This window comes from Phalangium opilio, unplaced genomic scaffold, assembly GCF_054372755.1.
Source record: "Phalangium opilio isolate 3A_F unplaced genomic scaffold, DU_Popi_V2 ptg000019l_1, whole genome shotgun sequence".
Taxonomy (NCBI): Eukaryota; Metazoa; Arthropoda; class Arachnida; order Opiliones; family Phalangiidae; genus Phalangium; species Phalangium opilio.
Genome location: NW_028324152.1, coordinates 5,102,089 through 5,127,596, shown reverse-complemented (window position 1 = coordinate 5,127,596; position 25,508 = coordinate 5,102,089). Strand labels below are relative to the sequence as shown.

Genomic DNA, 25,508 nt, shown 5'->3' with positions numbered 1-25,508 from the left:
AGAAATACATTAGACTAAATTCTGGAGGCTCGTAACTCTGGTTCTACCAGAGATACGGGGATGTAAATAATGTGACCTTGACACAAATGATCGGATAATTATAAAAAAAACTTCGCGGTTTCGAACCTGTGGCCTTCCGGGAGTGAGGCGGATGCGATAACCGCTACACTAAAGATATGTTATTATTTTTAATCGAAAGAACAGGGTCAAGTAATTAAGCAATACGTGAACAAACAAACCCCTCCATAGAAAATGCATTAGACTATACTTTGCAGGCTCGTAACTCTATTTCTACTGGAGATACGGGGATGTCCTTTGAGTATGTTATAGTCCAATTTGTTCCCCATCCAACCATACTAAAAACATTGAGCTACGACAAACAGTAGTCGAGTAATTAAGCTAATCGTAAACAAACAAACCCCTCCATAGGAAATACATTAGACTAAATTCTGGAGGCTCGTAACTCTGGTTCTACCAGAGATACGGGGATGTAAATAATGTTACCTTGACACAAATGATAGGATAATTATAAAAAAAAACTTCGCGGTTTCGAACCTGTGGCCTTCCGTGAGTGAGGCGGATGCGATAACCGCTACACTAAAGATATGTTATTATTTTTAATCGAAAGAACAGGGTCAAGTAATTAAGCAATACGTGAACAAACAAACCCCTCCATAGGAAATGAGTTAGACTATACTTTGCAGGCTCGTAACTCTGTTTCTACTGGAGATACGGGGATGTCCTTTGAGTATGTTATAGTCCAATTTGTCCCCCATCTAACCATACTAAAAACATTGAGCTACGACAAACAGGGGCCGAGTAATTAAGCTAAACGTAAACAGACATCCCGTCCATAGGAAATGCATTAGACTATATTTTGCAGGCCCATAACTCTGTGTCTACTAGAGATACGGGGATGTCCTTAGGGAATGTTATAGTCCAAATTGTCCCCCATCTAACCATACTAAAAACATTGAGCTACGACAAACAGGGGCCGAGATATTAAGCAAAATGTTCGTCAACTTTGGTATCGTCTCACTTATTTTTATTATGTTACTTATGATTTTTGCACTAAACTTTGGAGGCTCATAACTCTTGTTCTACAAGAGATACTGGGATCTCCTTTGGATATGTTATAGTACTCTTTGCTCCCCATACAAGGATACTTTAAACTTGAGGCTACCGCAATATCGTCGTCAAATTACTTTTTGTCTCACTTATTGTTAGAAGGTTACTTTTGATTTTTGAAAATAAACTTTGCAGGCTCGTAACTCTGTTTCTACTGGAGATACGGGGATGTCCTTTGAGTATGTTATAGACCAATTTGTCCCCCATCTAGCCATACTAAGAATTAGGGCTACGACACACAGTAGTCGAGTAATTAAGCTAATCGTAAACAAACAAACCCCTCCATAAGAAATACATTAGACTAAATTCTGGAGGCTCGTAACTCTGGTTCTACCAGAGATACGGGGATGTAAATAATGTGACCTTGACACAAATGATCGGATAATTATAAAAAAAACTTCGCGGTTTCGAACCTGTGGCCTTCCGGGAGTGAGGCGGATGCGATAACCGCTACACTAAAGATATGTTATTATTTTTAATCGAAAGAACAGGGTCAAGTAATTAAGCAATACGTGAACAAACAAACCCCTCCATAGAAAATGCATTAGACTATACTTTGCAGGCTCGTAACTCTATTTCTACTGGAGATACGGGGATGTCCTTTGAGTATGTTATAGTCCAATTTGTTCCCCATCCAACCATACTAAAAACATTGAGCTACGACAAACAGTAGTCGAGTAATTAAGCTAATCGTAAACAAACAAACCCCTCCATAGGAAATACATTAGACTAAATTCTGGAGGCTCGTAACTCTGGTTCTACCAGAGATACGGGGATGTAAATAATGTTACCTTGACACAAATGATAGGATAATTATAAAAAAAAACTTCGCGGTTTCGAACCTGTGGCCTTCCGTGAGTGAGGCGGATGCGATAACCGCTACACTAAAGATATGTTATTATTTTTAATCGAAAGAACAGGGTCAAGTAATTAAGCAATACGTGAACAAACAAACCCCTCCATAGGAAATGAGTTAGACTATACTTTGCAGGCTCGTAACTCTGTTTCTACTGGAGATACGGGGATGTCCTTTGAGTATGTTATAGTCCAATTTGTCCCCCATCTAACCATACTAAAAACATTGAGCTACGACAAACAGGGGCCGAGTAATTAAGCTAAACGTAAACAGACATCCCGTCCATAGGAAATGCATTAGACTATATTTTGCAGGCCCATAACTCTGTGTCTACTAGAGATACGGGGATGTCCTTAGGGAATGTTATAGTCCAAATTGTCCCCCATCTAACCATACTAAAAACATTGAGCTACGACAAACAGGGGCCGAGATATTAAGCAAAATGTTCGTCAACTTTGGTATCGTCTCACTTATTTTTATTATGTTACTTATGATTTTTGCACTAAACTTTGGAGGCTCATAACTCTTGTTCTACAAGAGATACTGGGATCTCCTTTGGATATGTTATAGTACTCTTTGCTCCCCATACAAGGATACTTTAAACTTGAGGCTACCGCAATATCGTCGTCAAATTACTTTTTGTCTCACTTATTGTTAGAAGGTTACTTTTGATTTTTGAAAATAAACTTTGCAGGCTCGTAACTCTGTTTCTACTGGAGATACGGGGATGTCCTTTGAGTATGTTATAGACCAATTTGTCCCCCATCTAGCCATACTAAGAATTAGGGCTACGACACACAGTAGTCGAGTAATTAAGCTAATCGTAAACAAACAAACCCCTCCATAAGAAATACATTAGACTAAATTCTGGAGGCTCGTAACTCTGGTTCTACCAGAGATACGGGGATGTAAATAATGTGACCTTGACACAAATGATCGGATAATTATAAAAAAAACTTCGCGGTTTCGAACCTGTGGCCTTCCGGGAGTGAGGCGGATGCGATAACCGCTACACTAAAGATATGTTATTATTTTTAATCGAAAGAACAGGGTCAAGTAATTAAGCAATACGTGAACAAACAAACCCCTCCATAGAAAATGCATTAGACTATACTTTGCAGGCTCGTAACTCTATTTCTACTGGAGATACGGGGATGTCCTTTGAGTATGTTATAGTCCAATTTGTTCCCCATCCAACCATACTAAAAACATTGAGCTACGACAAACAGTAGTCGAGTAATTAAGCTAATCGTAAACAAACAAACCCCTCCATAGGAAATACATTAGACTAAATTCTGGAGGCTCGTAACTCTGGTTCTACCAGAGATACGGGGATGTAAATAATGTTACCTTGACACAAATGATAGGATAATTATAAAAAAAAACTTCGCGGTTTCGAACCTGTGGCCTTCCGTGAGTGAGGCGGATGCGATAACCGCTACACTAAAGATATGTTATTATTTTTAATCGAAAGAACAGGGTCAAGTAATTAAGCAATACGTGAACAAACAAACCCCTCCATAGGAAATGAGTTAGACTATACTTTGCAGGCTCGTAACTCTGTTTCTACTGGAGATACGGGGATGTCCTTTGAGTATGTTATAGTCCAATTTGTCCCCCATCTAACCATACTAAAAACATTGAGCTACGACAAACAGGGGCCGAGTAATTAAGCTAAACGTAAACAGACATCCCGTCCATAGGAAATGCATTAGACTATATTTTGCAGGCCCATAACTCTGTGTCTACTAGAGATACGGGGATGTCCTTAGGGAATGTTATAGTCCAAATTGTCCCCCATCTAACCATACTAAAAACATTGAGCTACGACAAACAGGGGCCGAGATATTAAGCAAAATGTTCGTCAACTTTGGTATCGTCTCACTTATTTTTATTATGTTACTTATGATTTTTGCACTAAACTTTGGAGGCTCATAACTCTTGTTCTACAAGAGATACTGGGATCTCCTTTGGATATGTTATAGTACTCTTTGCTCCCCATACAAGGATACTTTAAACTTGAGGCTACCGCAATATCGTCGTCAAATTACTTTTTGTCTCACTTATTGTTAGAAGGTTACTTTTGATTTTTGAAAATAAACTTTGCAGGCTCGTAACTCTGTTTCTACTGGAGATACGGGGATGTCCTTTGAGTATGTTATAGACCAATTTGTCCCCCATCTAGCCATACTAAGAATTAGGGCTACGACACACAGTAGTCGAGTAATTAAGCTAATCGTAAACAAACAAACCCCTCCATAGGAAATACATTAGACTAAATTCTGGAGGCTCGTAACTCTGGTTCTACCAGAGATACGGGGATGTAAATAATGTGACCTTGACACAAATGATCGGATAATTATAAAAAAAACTTCGCGGTTTCGAACCTGTGGCCTTCCGGGAGTGAGGCGGATGCGATAACCGCTACACTAAAGATATGTTATTATTTTTAATCGAAAGAACAGGGTCAAGTAATTAAGCAATACGTGAACAAACAAACCCCTCCATAGAAAATGCATTAGACTATACTTTGCAGGCTCGTAACTCTATTTCTACTGGAGATACGGGGATGTCCTTTGAGTATGTTATAGTCCAATTTGTTCCCCATCTAACCATTTTAAAAACATTGAGCTACGACAAACAGTAGTCGAGTAATTAAGCTAATCGTAAACAAACAAACCCCTCCATAGGAAATACATTAGACTAAATTCTGGAGGCTCGTAACTCTGGTTCTACCAGAGAAACGGGGATGTAAATAATGTGACCTTGACACAAATGATCGGATAATTATAAAAAAAAACTTCGCGGTTTCGAACCTGTGGCCTTCCGGGAGTGAGGCGGATGCGATAACCGCTACACTAAAGATATGTTATTATTTTTAATCGAAAGAAAAGGGTCAAGTAATTAAGCAATACGTGAACAAAAAAACCCCTCCATAGGAAATGAGTTAGACTATACTTTGCAGGCTCGTACACTGAGAGAAAAATGTTCTGTTGAAATTACAGGAAAGCTATGGACGCGCCCGTTGCCAGGACATTTCTGTACCTTTTACATGACATTCGCAAAAACAACCTACAGAAAAAAACATGAAATTTTAACAAGAAAAAAAAAGTAAAAAACACAGTTACCCGTCCTGTATATTTTACGTTTAATTTCGTATGATCTATTAATAAGCCAGTAAAAAATTCAGTTAGGAATCCTGTACAGTTTACAGTAGCTGTGATATAATTCATGAATAATTCGGTAAAAATTGCAGTAAATAGACCTGTATATTTTGCAGTAAGTTGCGTATAATTCATGAATAAGTCAGTAAAAAAAACAGCTGCGAGTCCTGTTTATATTGCATTGTATCTCGTTTAATCTATTATTAAGTCAGTAAAAAAACCAGTTGGGAATCATGTAAAAATTACAGTAACTTTCATAAAATTCATGAACAGATACGTAGAAATTGCAGTATTGAGTCCTGTAGAGTTTACAGTAAAGTACGTAAACTTTATGGATACTTCAGTAAAAATTACAGATGCGAGTCCTGTTTATATTGCGTTGCACCTTGTATAATCTATTATTAAGCCAGTAAAAAAACCAGCTGGGAATCATGTAAAAATTACAGTAACTTTCATATAATTCATGAACAGACACGTAAAAATTGCAGTATTGAGTCCTGTAGAGTTTACAGTAAAGTACGTAAATTTTATGACTACTTAAGTAAAAATGACAGTTGCGAGTCGTGTATATTTTAAACTGAATTTCGTATAATTTATGAATAATTCAGTAACAAATACAGTATCGAATCCTGTATAAACTGCATTTCATTTCGTATAATTTATGAATAACTCGGCAAAAAAAAACAAATTGGAGTCCTGTTTATTTTAGAATAACTTTCATATAAACTATTTGTAAATTAGCAAAAAATACAGTTGCTAATCCTGTAAATTTGACATAGCATTTCGTATATTCTGCCTAAAAGAGTGCAAAATTTTTTAAAAGAGTCCTGTAAATTATACGTTAACTAATTCATATAATCTATTAGTAAGTCAGTAAAAACTTCAGTGAAGAGTTATTTATTTTATTAATAATTTCAGTTAAAAAATACATCTGAGAGTCCTGCACATTTGACAGTGATTTCAGTATATTCCACCAAAAGGTTAATAATAAACACAGATAATACTGGAAATAGACCGTAAATTTTACATTTAATTTCGTATATTCTACCAATAAGTCAGTGAAAAGTGCAATGGTGAGGATCCATGCAAATTGTATTTAAAGGGATAGTGAAGCAGAGAAACAAGTTATTTTTAATCGATCAAGGCTTTTAAAATATACCTAAAAACATTAATATTACTCACCAAATTTATAAAGTTGTGATTTGAGCTCCCTTAAGCCTAACGCGATTCTGAAAGAAAATTTCCATGTGGATGGAGAATTGGTTTGTCCGTGACAAATCGGAGGGATTAAGGATTGCACGTCAAAACAGATTCGACCCTCTATATGAAAGGCAAAAAAATTAATCTTTTTACCTTCGCGCGCGATTTTAAGTTTGAAAAGATTCAAATCACGCGCTAAAGAATTATGTTTCGCGCGCAAAGGTAATATTAACGTTTTTGGGGATAATTTAACAGCCTTAATCGATTAAAAATAACTTGTTTGACTGCTTCACTATCCCTTAAGAATTTAAAAAACAGCTAACTAGAAGCCCATTGTTTCCACATTTTATTTTCGAACTCAATGCTACACATTTACTATAGCTTGAATTGAGTCCATTCAAGAGCTGAAACTTTGTTGAATAACCCAATAACTTTCGTGTTTACGACTTCCTTAGGATCATCTGTATTGATAATAGCCACAAATCTTCCCCAAAAAAAAATTATTAAAGGGAGATAGAAAAAGGAATTTTTTTCTATTTCCTTATTAAAAAAAACCCAATTCGCTAACTAAAATTTGCAAAGAAATATTAAATTTCAAATATTTAAATTTCCCCTTATGGGATTTACCAACTATCAAACGTGTGCTACTCTAACTGCAAATTTTTAAATAGCGAAAATAAAGTGCTCCATAAAGTAACCTCAGATTTCTTGTACTTGGAATCTATAACATGCTATAAACTCCATACTAACATCTTTTTTAATTTAAGGGGTCGGACTTAAAACTTTGCAAAAATGTGCTCGCGTTTTATTTGCTAGTTGAAAGTGCACGTAATTTTTTTAACATGCAGGCTGTGACCTAGCTAACTGCTATCTTTAAAACACATTATGCATGCCGTCAGGGGCGACGATTTCTACAACTCCGCCCCTTAATTAAAAAAGCCCAGAAGGAGCCAATCTAAAGATTCCAAGTATTGCAGAAATATATTAATTAGTGGTAAAATATGCAGATACCTCTGAAGAAATTCCAGTGTAGCAGGGCACTCGCTAGGATAATGTTGATTGAAGATATAAAAAACACCAAAAAACATCCCTATGGCTGTAGATATTTTATCACCTGCGATGTGTTCATTTACGACCGCATTGTCCGTTGCCAACATAAAATAGGATGCTGTAGGCAAACTCTCTCCTTAAATGTAAAAGAAAAAGAATTAATTTATTTGTCTTACTAAAAATTCAATTTAAGACTATGCCTTAAACTAATTAAGAAATTAATTACCATAGACAATCAAAGTTGAATACTTCTCTATTTTCTTCAGTATCTCCGATGTGGGAGTACCTTCCTTCAAAAATTTAACGAAACAGTTTAGATTTAAGAAAAATGGCAATGCACGCCTTTAAAAACTAGAATAGATCCCTTACGTCAAACACTGGAAATATTTTTTCGCAATCTTCTTTAAAATGATTCATAATCATTAGCATAACCGATCCTATAATATTAGCGTCCGTACGATCAGCTTTTAATTTTGCAATTACGTCCGCGCAATATTTTTTTTTGCTTTTCGCAAAAAAGTTTAAAAACAATGGACATTTTTCTTTGAAAAAATCCGCAAACAATTTAAGAACATTGTGCCCTAAAAGTTCTTGGAGGTGAATTTCCATTCCACTTGATGAGAATAGAAAGGGCCACCGAATTTGGATTTCCTTAATTTCCATACCATTATTTATATCCATCCTTTGAAGAGGGTACGATAGTCTCATTTTACTTTCTACCTCTTCGTGGTTAGGATTCATTTCCAAATGAAGTTCCAAAAGTTCTTTTCTTAGCTTTTCACATTGGATCAAACATTCTTCGCTTGTTTCAGGGTTAAATTTGTATTTTTCTGAATTTTGTAACTCCAGCCGTGGTTTCTTCATCCTATGCACGTCCTTCACGCGAGGCATGGCATTCTCCGATCTCCGAGAGAGGTGCTCGAGGCGGTTGTAGAGTTGATGAACAAAACTGTTTATGCCAGATCCAATTACTTTGTCCCGGACCTTGTCCACTATGGCATTCGGAAATCTCTTGGTGAAATGTTCGGCAATTTTACGCATGTCACTCCTTGATGGCCGGATACATTTTTTTAAAGAATCATCGACTAATTGTCTAACGATTAAATTTCGATCTTTCAAAGTCAAATTATCATTTTTCATGAGACTTCGTTGGAGTGGCTTTGTAAAAATGTCAATCTTTATCCTATACTTATTGGCCCAGTTTTCGTTAGTTTGTTCCATAATCTGAAAACATTACAATTGGTATTAGAAATATCAAGTACCATTATTATTGAATATATGTTGCTTATTATACCTGGGTAGCATCTATTTCCTGGTTTGTCTCTGAACCACTTGCCCCAGCTTGGTTGCTGACAAACTTATCTTTTGGTGAACCTCGGTTTTCTTCGGCTTTTAAATGTTAAGGTAAGTTTTATAATCCCACTGCAGATAAATTTTCCAAAATTGTTACCGGGAAACTTACTTGGTACGACTTGAGTTTCTAAAGTTTTTGCATACTGCAAAAGTTTTCGAATTTGCAAAGGTTTTAATCCAGTCTCTTTTAAATCCAATTCTGTGACATGCTGCAGATCGTTCACGTTTTCAACACCGATTACTATCAATTTTGTAGCCACTACATCCACTACAGATGAATCGATTGTAGTTAAGGCCTTGGTTATTACAGTTTTAAGGTTTAATTCTAGAGAAACGGAATTGTTTCCCAAAGGATCAGTTGAAATTTGTGTTTTTTCACTGTCCGCCATCTGAAAATATAATTGAAAAATTATTGTGCGAGAATAGCAGAATTAAAATTGTCAATTTCAGTCAATTATATAGAAAAAAACTGTCTATTAAGTACTCCAAAACAATTCTTTCTTGCTGATACTATTTTTCGCGAAGTCCGACAGATGTCAAAAATCAGCACTACCTATACCGCAAACTTTTGTCAGATATAAATTTTTAGACAATATTGAAGAAAAAGCGAAGAAGAAATGTGCATTGGAAGCCCTATCAGGTTTTTGAGCACTACCACCCACAATGAGGCAAAAGAATTGAAAGAAAAATGGCATGATAAACATCCTTGTAGAGGCATATTTGGATGGGTGCCAAATCTCCCAAATTATTTCTTCTCCCTATTTAATTTCTCCATGTTAAAACCAAGTATATGGGTAATATGAGGATAGGCATAGCTCTTATTAAAACCCCGTCCTTTTTTTATATATCAAACCAACCTACCTTAAAAAATTATTTAACAGTGCTGTACATTGTGTTTTAGCGTGATTATTTTCTTGCGAGATATATTATAGCATGGCAAAGGGTAATAATCAGCTAAGTTGTTGATATTTATTAACAAAACACGATTGGTTTCACACAGCTCGTAGACGTCTAAATTTAGCGAACGGTTTGACTCAAATAATGTGAGGAAACATAATACTTGGTCAGTTCCAGATTTGTAAATCAACATTGTGTTTATATGTCCAAATATCAAATGGTTTTCCGAAGCCTCAGTAACGACATATAAACCTTTTTCATAGTTCGTTCCCTTGTAGTCCAATCGGTTCAAATAAACGGTGTTTTCACTTTGAAGGTTACATCTTTGTAATTCTTGCTGCAGCTCAGTTGAAATTGAGTCTTCGTTAATACTGGAGCTTAAGTAGTTAATTGTGGGTGGAAATGGCGTTCCAGCCATAAAGTAAGCCTGTTGCATTTGGTGTTTTTCTGACAGGGTCTTTGTAATATTCACAAAGTTTTTGGTGTTTTGGGCAAATTTTTTATATACGGTGTGTTTACTCTCGAAGCGAAGAGTCCAAATTCGTATCAGAGGCCCGTAATGAAGTATAAGTTCAGGATAGTGTTCTAGGAAGTAATGATGTTTTGCTTTTAACTTGTAATTCGGGAAAATGTTCAACAGGTCTTTTTTATATTGCCAGAGCAAAGTTACTAATAACGCGATGTTGATTTTGGAAATTTTGGGTGCCATTATTATTTCAACTATCTTTTTCAGTTGTAGGTAAAGGTCCCAAACCGGATCTAAATAGTCTTTTATCTTGTCTTTTAGGATTAAAGATAGAAGTCTCAAAAGACACCAGATCTGAGAAGCATCTCCAGTTAGCTTTTTACAGTTCGGTCTTGCAGCGCAGGGCTTATTAGCGGCATCTTTTCCTACGTATTTAAATTTAGATAATTTCCAATTTAAATAATTCCACGAGAACCATTTGTTTACAGAAATAAATTGATATAAGAATTGATACAAATCGTAAGCTACAACCCCCTCAAATAAATCATGGGCGACACAAGGGCCTAATCCAGGATTGCACACGTGGAAATATTTTAGTTCATTTAAGATGGATTGTCTCATTATCCCATTCACTGATTTCAAGTCGGGCCGCTCAGCTAATTCTTTTAGACTTTCTCTATAATTATCAGGTGTTCTCTCTGGGAATGGTCCGTCTTCGTGAAGCTTGTCCGATGTAACGAGGCAGAAGCGACAGATATGTCCGTTAGTAAAATGTTTCTGAAATCCTCCAATTTCATGGTTTCCGAGGTTATCGCCTATAAGGCTCGATACAAAAACCTTGTAATTTTTACCCCCAATTTCCAACCCCTCAGATTCTAGAACTTTAAGGTCGGTGACTAGCTTTCTAAGACAATTATTGACATCTTTGAAATATGAATCTCTACACAATAAGATCAACTGTATGTGGTTAATTGTTGATCTATACTCCACGGGTATATTAATCAAAGTGTAATACACTCCCACGATCTTGTGTATACATCTAGCTGACCCTAATGGGTTGACAGTCTCGAAAGCGTCTTGAAAGATTATGAGATGAATAAAGTTTTTGCTATCTTCAATGTACATATAGTCGCGACAAAACACCTCTCCATCGCTGATGTCTTCCAGAATTTGATTTTTGCCAGGTACAAAAGTTGGTTTGGGAAAAATGAGGATTTTGGCCACTTCCTCGTTTGATATTAATTTTGTCAAGGAATCCTTTATGGGTACGTAATGATAAAACGTCTTTTGCCCATTTTCATATCTAAGAAAAATTTGGACGGGGCTGATATAGTTTAAAGTCTTCTTGATGAAATTGTGACGCAGATGTATTGTTTTTAATTTTTCCACAGCTACTTCCATAACATCGGTTTGAGAAAATACATCCAGGACACGGTTAATGACGTTTTCATTTACTCCGCCTGCAACTAGATCCGTTTGTAGCTTATTCACCATTTGAGATTTTTCGACATACAGCAAACTGGACATCTCTTCGGCAATAAATTGTATTGTACTGCTGGGCAGGAACTTTTCTGCTTGTAGTTTCAGGAAAAACATGCCTAGATTATCTTCAAAGTTATTCGATTTAACTTGACTGTTCTCTGGCTGAGATTCTTCAATGGTGTGGCTTATGTTTTCAAAAATTTCCTTGTTTCGGACAAGAACGTGACTGTTGAGGTCTTGTTTGTCACATAAGCGCTCACAGTGCATTTTAAATTTAGTTTTGTGTTTGCGGCTTAAGTGGCAACTTAACGATGCCGTTGTTGTATATTTAGTGGTTTTACAATCTTTCATTGGGCAAGAAACGGTGAAGCCTTCATTTATGTGGACTTTTAAGTGTGAGTAGAAAGTTTTTAAAACAGTACATTCGTAGACACAATTTGGAACTACACATCGCAAAACCTCGCTTTCATTTATATCTGGCCTTAGGCTAATGGTATTATTAGTTCCTATTTTTAGTTCAGATTTGTGTTTTCTATGAGCGTGGCTCTTAAAAGAGCTAAAAAGTTTAAAATACTTTCCACAACAAGTAAAGTTTACGTTGGGAACGTTCTTGTGCAGACAACAGTGTGTGAAATAACTTCGGAACACGTTTGTAGAAAATGAACAATCATTTTTCGAACACTTTAAATTCATGGCCTAAAAACAAAGCGAGAAAACTCTTTATTCCATCTAACTGCATTCCTCAACATTAGTCTAATAGGCCAAGATTACTAATATTTTGAAGTGTTAAGACGTATTTTTTTGTTTGTCCTTCAAAATGCTTCAACTAAGGTCAATCTCGATGCTGGTCATGCATAGTGTTTGAAAACTCATGGGGAAAACCCCTTTACGCCCCAAAGTATGTGTTTGAAGAAGAGAAAATTTGAGTGAATAGCTGCCTTTAACAGAGCCGAAGTCAAACTAATAGCCCGAAGAGAAAATTGTAGTGAATAGCCCCTCAACGCGCTACCTTTAACAGAGCTAAAAAACCTAAAGTCAAACTAATAGCCCGAAGAGAAAATTTTAGTGAATAGCCCCTCGACGCGCTACCTTTAACAGAGCTAAAAAAGCTAAAGTCAAACTAATAGCCCGAAGAGAAAATTTTAGTGAATAGCCCCTCGACGCGCTACCTTTAACAGAACTAAAAAAGCTAAAGTCAAACTAATAGCCCGAAGAGAAAATTTTAGTGAATAGCCCCTCGACGCGCTACCTTTAACAGAGCTAAAAAAGCTAAAGTCAAACTAATAGCCCGAAGAGAAAATTTTAGTGAATAGCCCCTCGACGCGCTACCTTTAACAGAGCTAAAAAAGCTTAAGTCAAACTAATAGCCCGAAGAGAAAATTTTAGTGAATAGATAGTTTTCACACATGGAGGATTCATACCATTTACACCAGGCCTGGTGTAAATGGTATGAATCCTCCATGTGTGAAAACTATCTATAGCCCCTCGACGCGCTTCGGTTAACTCTGACTACATTCCAATGCAACTAACTATTTCTTAGTTTAACTCTGACTACATTCCAATGCAACTAACTATTTCTTAGTTTAACTCTGCAATACATTTCTTCGCTTAACTCTAACCACGTACATTCCCATTCTCGAAAAAAACGCTCACGGAAGCTCTCACCTCCAGGACAACGTCCACCTTCACCCCCACCCCACCACCACTTCCATCCCAAGTCAACTAAGAAGAAACTGGAAATTTGAAAAATGGATGAGGGGTTTTTGATTGAAAGGGACAGGCTGAGGGACCGTCCATAAACTACGTCACGCGAAAAAAAGTATTTTCTGACCCCCCCGTCCCCCCAGATCACGCTTCGTCACGCTTTTCTCAGACCCCTCCCCTTAAAACCACGATCCAGCTATTGAGCGTCTTCATACGAGAAAGAGGAAGTTATAAATTTATTTTGATAAATTGGCCACATTTCTAGCTTTACCTCCAATGACGAAATAGATAGTTTTCACACATGGAGGTTTCATACCATTTACACCAGGAGGCCGGTCTATCTGGCGGACAAAAACCCGTCTGCTTTTGTCCTCCAGATAGTCCGGCTTCCTTGTGTAAATGGTATGAATCCTCCATGTGTGAAAACTATCTATAGGCCGATCCTGAAAAAACCTAATGTCGCGCTTTCTTATTTCGCGAAGAAAATAAAAGTGAAAGATTTACAATATCATAGTCATAAATAATAGTATCTTACATAATTAACACGACATACGCATATAGATTTAGAAAACAGGCAAATAATCACGTACCTTTGAATGGAAATCTAAATCTCTTTGTACAAATAAAAATACCAAGGAGATGAAACCACCTAAATGAATAATATATAGTTAGAATATATTAGTTGAAGGTGACACGAAAAAATGCATTCCAAAAAAAAACTAAACATAAATACCTTTGGACTTTATCACAAATAGAAATTTGAAGCAAAGTTGAAGCTACAATGTTGTAGCCTGACTGTGGCCGAAAAATTACTTAAGCGCGACTTTCCTAAAAAATTTCCTCTTTTTTCAACAGTTATGGAAACACGGTAAGCATGCAGCCGCTTACTCTGTTTCTCCTTTTTGGAATAAGACTCATAAGAGAGACGCCAAGCATCCCTTTGAGTATATTTGCAAGAAGAGGGTAAAGGAACCTTTTGTTGTCCACATTTTGGCGCGAAAGATTGTCGACCAGTGCCTTAAGGGCCTTTCATACGAGCAAATTTTTATCTCCAAGTGCGTAGTTGACTAGTTTATTTATTTATTTAATGCAACTCAAGGGATAGGGTTGTGAAGCCGCCAGGGCTTGGGTACAACCCCCCTCCATGGTAAAAACAAAAAACAGCGTAGTAGTACATAAAAAAGAACAATATGAACAAACAAAAAACAAAAACGAAACACCAACAAAATAAATTAGCTGGTTTTGTGTAAAATCATCGATACGTAATAATTTAAACAGGAATTTCAAAGCAATCAGGAAAACGACAATTTAAGTCAGTGGCGTCGCTAGGCCTTTTTTTTTTGGGGCTATAGCCCCCCCCCCCAAATTCCAAACTTAGCCCCCCCCCCCAAAAAATAATCCGCAAACCCTACCAAAAAATTGCTGTTAGCAACCTAAAATTCTGGGGCAATATATAAAAAATTATAATGATAGATTCGTTAAGTTTCATCTCTGCAGAGATGAATTTCAATATCAAACAGTACAATTTTGAAGATAAGAACAGATGGTGACAAGTAAAGTATTTCATGTTCTTTCGAAGGAAGTCCCATTAGTGTGGACTAAAATTCTCATAATAGGTTCCGTAGTTTTTATCAATAAAAGGTTGTATATCTTTAAAATACGAATAATTTCACGTTGACACAAATTTACGGATAGTTTTAAAAGTCTACACATTTTCCAATGAACCCATTATGCAATTTTTTAATTAAGTTCTTATAATAACTAGTTTGTCCAGATTTAGCCCCCCCCCCAAATTTCAAACCCTAGCGACGCTACTGATTTAAGTTTCACTTCAGATTTATATGTCAGTTTCAGGAAGAAAAAGAGTCTATTAAAAACAAAACGGCCCACAGAAAATAGTTTTTAATCTGCAAAGAATCCCGAAACGAAAGCCAATTACATGGGGTATACGTTAAAAGGTAGCTCTGATTAATAAATTTTTCAAGTTGGCGCAGATATTTTCAAAACAATGCCGACCATTTTTATAACATGGCTCCCAGTGATCCCATAATTCCTATAATATCCTATAATTTCGAGATGATCCTACAAACTACTATTATTTCGAGATGATCCTATAAACTCCTATTATTTTGAAATTGATCCTATAATTCCTATATTTTCAGCTAGTTCAGTGTTTAGGGCTGCACTTAGTCAATCAAATATAAATATACTCCCAAAATAACGAAACTGGGGAATTTTCAAGTAAACAAGGCGACCCAAGGGCTCGTAATAGTAGCCACATCGTACGAGTGAATAGCCCCTCTATACCCTACTCTAATGAGTGGATAACCCCTCTATACTTTACCCTAATGAGTGAATAGCGATATCTTTTACAATGCTTAAATAAATTACCGTGCATAAAATCAGAGTGAATAGCCCCTCGATGCCCTACCCTAAACGGTGATAGAATTATTACCCGTATTAATTACGGCATAAGTAAATTTACTTATGCCGTAATTGTAATATTCCGGCGAATCGAAGAACAGGTAGTTTTAGTGATTATCCTCTCGATGAGTTTACAACATAGACTTATGCCGATGCACACTTATCGCTACTTATAAATTTCTAACATGAACTTATGGTCAGAAGAGTTTGAAAGAGAAAGAATTCGGTAAAACACCCAATAATTGTAATATCCCGGTGCCTTAAGACCATTCTAAAAAGAACGTCAGTAAATACTTGCTTTTGCTTTCAAAATTTCCCTCGATTTCTTTGAATGTTGAAAGAGGGGAGCGTGAAACTCTTATTGTCGACGGGTAAGAGGAATTTTTAAGGGAGGGTATATGGCTTAACCTAACTATCATCATTTCCTTCCTTTTAAAATACACGAACGAAAAATATCACCTCACCACAATTCTCTCCCATTCACTCTCCCTTCAATGACGATCGAAAAATTTTATACTGTCTAAGGCAGTTCTCTTTTACGCCACCACCACCAACAGGCCAGGTCAAACTAAGACCCTCATCGTAGATGTTCATCATACGATGTGGCTAAAAACGAGTCTACCTTTCAAAATAGAATATAGGTTCATTACCTGATGTTTATCATGACCTAGTCTCATTAAATAATAGGGTTGAAAATAATTTAAATTACTTTTTACAAATAATTAAGGTCAAAATTTAGCGTTTTCTAACGTAACATGTTAAATCACAAACAACACTTAACTTAAATTTAAATAATTCCTCGCTAAATCCACCAATACTTCAGTTTATAACCTTCTGTTATATTCTTTTTCACCTTACTCATACTTCAATTCCTGTATTTTTTGTATTTATTTTCTTTGGTAAAATCTTTTTGTGTCAAAAAATACCCCGTACGTCATCGGAGTGATTGACCTAACCCTTCCCTTTATCCAAGGTAAAAAATCATCCCAAAAACTATAAATAGCCCGAGCTCTACACTACAGGTATAGGCTCACTCTCACTTTCGCTCCCCCGAGAACGACGCCTCTAAACGGACCCCCTATAGTCCGTCGCTATACCCTGCCTTGTATTGGAAGTCGCTCGAACTTTTCCAACCAAAGTACGGGTTGTTAACCTTGGACCCTCGTGTCCCCGATCTCGCTAAACAAAACCCCCTTTGGCACTTAGAATTATCAGTTTGACCATTTTTATTTATGACAATAAACTTAGTGGTTTTTTTATATAGTTAAAATTATTCGTTTTGGAGTTTTTACTTTAACGCGGCCACGCAATTATCGTTCCAGCAACACTCATCCTTTAGATTTTCAGTAACCCCTTAAACTCGAGACCACATAACGTCACTTTACTTCATACACTGATCCTATAAAATCATATAACTTTGGAATTTTTGTCCTATAATTCCTATAATTATTTTTTTTACTTGCTTTAAATTTGCTATAAGGTTTACAGAATATTAAGTAATTTTTAGGAAAACGGGCTTTTAATGTAGATTTGACTTCTCAAACTGTAAATTTTACATTAATGATACCTGTAAATGCTACTGCAGTAACTACAATTTCAATCATGTAATATTGTTTTTCAGATTAATCACTATAATTTTTACATAAGCTACCGATATTGAGTTAAAACGGGCTTTCATGTGCAATTAGCTTTACAAACTGTAAATTTTACAATACTATGCTGAAATTATTACAGGACCTACTCGTATTCCGAGAATACAAGCAATGCACGCACTTTTTCCCCGCAAATAATACAGGAGAACAGTAGTATTTACAGAATTATTCCGTAAGAAGGAAATACGCACGGTTCATGTTAAATTTTCCTGCAAAAACTACAGTTTTTTCTCTGAGTGTAACTCCGTTTCTACTGGAGATACGGCGATGTCCTTTGAGTATGTTATAGTCCAATTTGTCCCCCATCTAACCATTCTAAAAACATTGAGCTACGACAAACAGGGGCCGAGTAATTAAGCTAAACGTAAACAGACATCCCGTCCATAGGAAATGCATTAGACTATATTTTGCAGGCCCATAACTCTGTGTCTACTAGAGATACGGGGATGTCCTTAGGGAATGTTATAGTCCAAATTGTCCCCCATCTAACCATACTAAAAACATTGAGCTACGACAAACAGGGGCCGAGATATTAAGCAAAATGTTCGTCAACTTTGGTATCGTCTCACTTATTTTTATTATGTTACTTATGATTTTTGCACTAAACTTTGGAGGCTCATAACTCTTGTTCTACAAGAGATACTGGGATCTCCTTTGGATATGTTATAGTACTCTTTGCTCCCCATACAAGGATACTTTAAACTTGAGGCTACCTCAATATCGTCGTCAACTTTTTTTTTGTCTCACTTATTGTTAGAAGGTTATTTTGATTTTTGAAAATAAACTTTGCAGGCTCGTAACTCTGTTTCTACTGGAGATACGGGGATGTCCTTTGAGTATGTTATAGAACAATTTGTCCCCCATCTAGCCATACTAAGAATTAGGTTTACGACAAACAGTAGTCGAGTAATTAAGCTAATCGTAAACAAACAAACCCCTCCATAGGAAATATATTAGACTAAATTCTGGAGGCTCGTAACTCTGGTTCTACCAGAGATACGGGGATGTAAATAATGTGACCTTGACACAAATGTTCGGATAATTATAAAAAAAAACTTCGCGGTTTCGAACCTGTGGCCTTCCGGGAGTGAGGCGGATGCGATAACCGCTACACTAAAGATATGCTATTATTTTTAATCGAAAGAACAGGGTCAAGTAATTAAGCAATACGTGAACAAACAAACCCCTCCATAGAAAATGCATTAGACTATACTTTGCAGGCTCGTAACTCTGTTTCTACTGTAGATACGGCAATGTCCTTTGAGTATGTTATAGTCCAATTTGTCCTTCATCTAACCATACTAAAAACATTGAGCTACGACATACAGGGGCCGAGTTATTAAGCTAAACGTAAACAAACAAAACGTCCATAGGAAATGCATTAGACTATACTTTGCAGGCCCATAACTCTGTGTCTACTAGAGATACGGGGATGTCCTTAGGATGTGATATAGTCCAAATTGTCCCCCATCTAACCATACTAAAAACATTGAGCTACGACAAACAGGGGCCGAGATATTAAGCAAAATGTTCGACAACTTTGGTATCGTCTCACTTATTTTTATTATGTTACTTATGATTTTTGCACTAAACTTTGGAGGCTCATAACTCTTGTTCTACAAGAGATACTGGGATCTCCTTTGGATATGTTATAGTACTCTTTGCTCCCCATACAAGGATACTTTAAACTTGAGGCTACCTCAATATCGTCGTCAACTTATTTTTTGTCTCACTTATTGTTAGAAGGTTACTTTTGATTTTTGAAAATAAACTTTGCAGGCTCGTAACTCTGGTTCTACCAGAGATACGGGGATGTAAATAATGTGACCTTGACACAAATGTTCGGATAATTATAAAGGTCTTTGCATGTTCCAAGAAAAAAAAAAAAACTTCGCGGTTTCGAACCTGTGGCCTTCCGGGAGTGAGGCGGATGCGATAACCGCTACACTAAAGATATGTTATTATTTTTAATCGAAAGAACAGGGTCAAGTAATTAAGCAATGCGTGAACAATCAAACCCCTCCATAGAAAATGCATTAGACTATACTTTGCAGGCTCGTAACTCTGTTTCTACTGTAGATACGGCGATGTCCTTTGAGTATGTTATATTCCAATTTGTCCCCCATCTAACCATACTAAAAACATTGAGCTACGACAAACAGGGGCCGAGTAATTAAGCTAAACGTAAACAAACAACCCGTCCAAAGGAAATGCATTAGACTATGCTTTGCAGGCCCATAACTCTGTGTCTACTAGAGATACCGAGATGTCCTTAGGATATGTTATAGTCCAATTTGTCCTTCATCTAACCATACTAAAAACATTGAGCTACGACAAACAGGGGCTGAGATATTAAGCAAAATGTTCGACCACTTTGGTATCGTCTCACTTATTTTTATTATGTTACTTATGATTTTTGCACTAAACTTTGGAGGCTCATAACTCTTGTTCTACAAGAGATACTGGGATCTCCTTTGGATATGTTATAGTACTCTTTGCTCCCCATACAAGGATACTTTAAACTTGAGGCTACCTCAATATCGTCGTCAACTTATTTTTTGTCTCACTTATTGTTAGAAGGTTACTTTTGATTTTTGAAAATAAACTTTGCAGGCTCGTAACTCTGGTTCTACCAGAGATACGGGGATGTAAATAATGTGACCTTGACACAAATGTTCGGATAATTATAAAGGTCTTTGCATGTTCCAAGAAAAAAAAAAACTTCGCGGTTTCGAACCTGTGGCCTTCCGGGAGTGACGCGGATGCGATAACCGCTACACTAAAGATACGTTATTATTTTTAATCGAAAGAACAGGGTCAAGTAATTAAGCAATACGTGAACAAACAAACCCCTCCATAGAAAATGCATTAGACTACACTTTGCAGGCTCGTAACTCTGTTTCTACTGTAGATACGGCGATGTCCTTTGAGTATGTTATATTCCAATTTGTCCCCCATCTAACCATACTAAAAACATTGAGCTACGACAAACAGGGGCCGAGTAATTAAGCTAAACGTAAACAAACAACCCGTCCAAAGGAAATGCATTAGACTATGCTTTGCAGGCCCATAACTCTGTGTCTACTAGAGATACGGGGATGTCCTTAGGATATGTTATAGTCCAAATTGTCCTTCATCTAACCATACTAAAAACTTTGGGCTACGACAAACAGGGGCCGAGTAATTAAGCTAAACGTAAACAAACAACCCGTCCATAGGAAATGCATTAGACTATACTTTGCAGGCCCATAACTCTGTGTCTACTAGAGATACCGGGATGTCCTTAGGATATGTTATAGTCCAATTTGTCCTTCATCTAACCATACTAAAAACATTGAGCTACGACAAACAGGGGCCGAGTAATTAAGCTAAACGTAAACAAACAACCCGTCCATAGGAAATGCATTAGACTATACTTTGCAGGCCCATAACTCTGTGTCTACTAGAGATACGGGGATGTCCTTAGGATGTGATATAGTCCAAATTGTCCCCCATCTAACCATACTAAAAACATTGAGCTACGACAAACAGGGGCCGAGATATTAAGCAAAATGTTCGTCAACTTTGGTATCGTCTCACTTATTTTTATTATGTTACTTATGATTTTTGCACTAAACTTTGGAGGCTCATAACTCTTGTTCTACAAGAGATACTGGGATCTCCTTTGGATATGTTATAGTACTCTTTGCTCCCCATACAAGGATACTTTAAACTTGAGGCTACCTCAATATCGTCGTCAACTTATTTTTTGTCTCACTTATTGTTAGAAGGTTACTTTTGATTTTTGAAAATAAACTTTGCAGGCTCGTAACTCTGGTTCTACCAGAGATACGGGGATGTAAATAATGTGACCTTGACACAAATGTTCGGATAATTATAAAGGTCTTTGCATGTTCCAAGAAAAAAAAACTTCGCGGTTTCGAACCTGTGGCCTTCCGGGAGTGAGGCGGATGCGATAACCGCTACACTAAAGATACGTTATTATTTTTAATCGAAAGAACAGGGTCAAGTAATTAAGCAATACGTGAACAAACAAACCCCTCCATAGAAAATGCATTAGACTATACTTTGCAGGCTCGTAACTCTGTTTCTACTGTAGATACGGCGATGTCCTTTGAGTATGTTTTAGTCCAATTTGTCCCCCATATAACCATACTAAAAACATTGAGCTACGACAAACAGGGGCCGAGTAATTAAGCTAAACGTAAACAAACAACGCGTCCATAGGAAATGCATTAGACTATACTTTGCAGGCCCATAACTCTGTGTCTACTAGAGATACCGGGATGTCCTTACGATATGTTATAGTCCAATTTGTCCTTCATCTAACCATACTAAAAACATTGTGCTACGACAAACAGGGGCCGAGTAGTTAAGCTAAACGTAAACAAACAGCCCGTCCATAGGAAATACATTAGACTAAATTCTGGAGGCTCGTAACTCTGGTTCTACCAGAGATACGGGGATGTAAATAATGTGACCTTGACACAAATGTTCGGATAATTATAAAAAAAAACTTCGCGGTTTCGAACCTGTGGCCTTCCGGGAGTGAGGCGGATGCGATAACCGCTACACTAAAGATATGTTATTATTTTTAATCGAAAGAACAGGGTCAAGTAATTAAGCAATACGTGAACAAACAAACCCCTCCATAGAAAATGCATTAGACTATACTTTGCAGGCTCGTAACTCTGTTTCTACTGGAGATACGGGGATGTCCTTTTAGTATGTTTTAGTCCAATTTGTCCCCCATCTAACCATACTAAAAACATTGAGCTACGACAAACAGGGGCCGAGTAATTAAGCTAAACGTAAACAAACAACCCGTCCAAAGGAAATGCATTAGACTATGCTTTGCAGGCCCATAACTCTGTGTCTACTAGAGATACGGGGATGTCCTTAGGATATGTTATAGTCCAAATTGTCCTTCATCTAACCATACTAAAAACTTTGGGCTACGACAAACAGGGGCCGAGTACTTAAGCAAAACGTAAAGAAACAAACCCCCTCCATAGGAAATGAGTTAGACTATATTTTGCAGGCTCGTAACTCTGTTTCCACTGGAGATACGGGGATGTCCTTTGATTATGTTATAGTCCAATTTGTCCCCCATCTAATCATACTAAAAACATTGAGCTACGACAAACAGGGGCCGAGTAATTAAGCTAAACGTAAACAAACAACCCGTCCATAGGAAATGCATTAGACTATACTTTGCAGGCCCATAACTCTGTGTCTACTAGAGATACGGGGATGTCCTTAGGATATGTTATAGTCCAATTTGTCCTTCATCTAACCATACTAAAAACATTGAGCTACGACAAACAGGGGCCGAGTAGTTAAGCTAAACGTAAACAAACAACCCGTCCATAGGAAATGCATTAGACTATACTTTGCAGGCCCATAACTCTGTGTCTACTAGAGATACGGGGATGTCCTTAGGATGTGATATAGTCCAAATTGTCCCCCATCTAACCATACTAAAAACATTGAGCTACGACAAACAGGGGCCGAGATATTAAGCAAAATGTTCGTCAACTTTGGTATCGTCTCACTTATTTTTATTATGTTACTTATGATTTTTGCACTAAACTTTGGAGGCTCATAACTCTTGTTCTACAAGAGATACTGGGATCTCCTTTGGATATGTTATAGTACTCTTTGCTCCCCATACAAGGATACTTTAAACTGGAGGCTACCTCAATATCGTCGTCAACTTACTTTTTGTCTCACTTATTGTTAGATGGTTACTTTTGATTTTTGAAAATATACTTTGCAGGCTCGTAACTCTGTTTCTACTGGAGATACGGGGATGTCCTTTGAGTATGTTATAGACCAATTTGTCCCCCATCTAGCCATACAAAGAATTAGGGCTACGACAAACTGTAGTCGAGTAATTAAGCTAATCGTAAACAAACAAACCCCTCCATAGGAAATACATTAGACTAAATTCTGGAGGCTCGTAACTCTGGTTCTACCAGAGATACGGGGATGTAAATAATGTGACCTTGACACAAATGTTCGGATAATTATAAAAAAAACTTCGCGGTTTCGAACCTGTGGCCTTCCGGGAGTGAGGCGGATGCGATAACCGCTACACTAAAGATATGTTATTATTTTTAATCGAAAGAACAGGGTCAAGTACTTAAGCAAAACGTAAAGAAACAAACCCCCTCCATAGGAAATGAGTTAGACTATATTTTGCAGGCTCGTAACTCTGTTTCCACTGGAGATACGGGGATGTCCTTTGAGTATGTTATAGTCCAATTTGTCCCCCATCTACCCATACTAAAAACATTGAGCTACGACAAACAGGGGCCGAGTAATTAAGCTAAACGTAAACAAACAACCAGTCCATAGGAAATGCATTAGACTATACTTTGCAGGCCCATAACTCTGTGTCTACTAGAGATACCGGGATGTCCTTACGATATGTTATAGTCCAATTTGTCCTTCATCTAACCATACTAAAAACATTGTGCTAAGACAAACAGGGGCCGAGTAGTTAAGCTAAACGTAAACAAACAGCCCGTCCATAGGAAATGCATTAGACTATACTTTGCAGGCCCATAACTCTGTGTCTACTAGAGATACGGGGATGTCCTTTTAGTATGTTTTAGTCCAATTTGTCCCCCATCTAACCATTTTAAAAACATTGAGCTACGACAAACAGGGGCCGAGAAATTAAGCTAAACGTAAACAAACAACCCGTCCAAAGGAAATGCATTAGACTATGCTTTGCAGGCCCATAACTCTGTGTCTACTAGAGATACGGGGATGTCCTTAGGATATGTTATAGTCCAAATTGTCCTTCATCTAACCATACTAAAAACTTTGGGCTAGGACAAACAGGGGCCGAGTACTTAAGCAAAACGTAAAGAAACAAACCCCCTCCATAGGAAATGAGTTAGACTATATTTTGCAGGCTCGTAACTCTGTTTCCACTGGAGATACGGGGATGTCCTTTGAGTATGTTATAGTCCAATTTGTCCCCCATATAACCATACTAAAAACATTGAGCTACGACAAACAGGGGCCGAGTAATTAAGCTAAACGTAAACAAACAACGCGTCCATAGGAAATGCATTAGACTATACTTTGCAGGCCCATAACTCTGTGTCTACTAGAGATACCGGGATGTCCTTACGATATGTTATAGTCCAATTTGTCCTTCATCTAACCATACTAAAAACATTGTGCTACGACAAACAGGGGCCGAGTAGTTAAGCTAAACGTAAACAAACAGCCCGTCCATAGGAAATGCATTAGACTATATTTTGCAGGCCCATAACTCTGTGTCTACTAGAGATACGGGGATGTCCTTAGGATGTGATATAGTCCAAATTGTCCCCCATCTAACCATACTAAAAACATTGAGCTACGACAAACAGGGGCCGAGATATTAAGCAAAATGTTCGTCAACTTTGGTATCGTCTCACTTATTTTTATTATGTTACTTATGATTTTTGCACTAAACTTTGGAGGCTCATAACTCTTGTTCTACAAGAGATACTGGGATCTCCTTTGGATATGTTATAGTACTCTTTGCTCCCCATACAAGGATACTTTAAACTTGAGGCTACCTCAATATCGTCGTCAACTTACTTTTTGTCTCACTTATTGTTAGATGGTTACTTTTGATTTTTGAAAATATACTTTGCAGGCTCGTAACTCTGTTTCTACTGGAGATACGGGGATGTCCTTTGAGTATGTTATAGACCAATTTGTCCCCCATCTAGCCATACAAAGAATTAGGGCTACGACAAACTGTAGTCGAGTAATTAAGCTAATCGTAAACAAACAAACCCCTCCATAGGAAATACATTAGACTAAATTCTGGAGGCTCGTAACTCTGGTTCTACCAGAGATACGGGGATGTAAATAATGTGACCTTGACACAAATGTTCGGATAATTATAAAAAAAAACTTCGCGGTTTCGAACCTGTGGCCTTCCGGGAGTGAGGCGGATGCGATAACCGCTACACTAAAGATATGTTATTATTTTTAATCGAAAGAACAGGGTCAAGTAATTAAGCAATACGTGAACAAACAAACCCCTCCATAGAAAATGCATTAGACTATACTTTGCAGGCTCGTAACTCTGTTTCTACTGGAGATACGGGGATGTCCTT

At 37.2% G+C, this 25,508-nt stretch overlaps 1 protein-coding gene across 1 annotated transcript; it reads right to left on the bottom strand.

Annotated features, from left to right (window-relative positions):
• Nucleotides 1-6,723: 6,723 nt before the first annotated feature.
• LOC149700322 (uncharacterized) lies at nucleotides 6,724-14,149 on the bottom strand. Its single transcript, XM_089867266.1, has 10 exons — nucleotides 14,034-14,149; nucleotides 13,891-13,949; nucleotides 12,194-12,292; nucleotides 8,861-9,140; nucleotides 8,693-8,787; nucleotides 8,064-8,622; nucleotides 7,768-7,979; nucleotides 7,625-7,688; nucleotides 7,360-7,534; nucleotides 6,724-6,832 (listed from the first exon to the last, which is right to left on the bottom strand). The coding sequence occupies exons 3-10, from the start codon at nucleotides 12,287-12,289 to the stop codon at nucleotides 6,724-6,726; spliced, it is 1,590 nt and encodes a 529-aa protein (XP_089723392.1). The 5' UTR covers nucleotides 12,290-12,292; nucleotides 13,891-13,949; nucleotides 14,034-14,149.
• Nucleotides 14,150-25,508: the final 11,359 nt, after the last annotated feature.

Bases quoted from the DNA above. Each gene is read 5' to 3' on its own strand.
- LOC149700322 (XM_089867266.1), bottom strand. From the start codon at position 12,289: ATGAATTTAAAGTGTTCGAAAAATGATTGTTCATTTTCTACAAACGTG. The intron at 7,980-8,063 runs GTATGGAAATTA...AAGAACTTTTAG, and splicing joins AAGGATGGATATAAATAATG to GGCACAATGTTCTTAAATTG. The intron at 6,833-7,359 runs GTATCTGCATAT...TTTTTGGGGAAG, and splicing joins ACACTGGAATTTCTTCAGAG to ATTTGTGGCTATTATCAATA.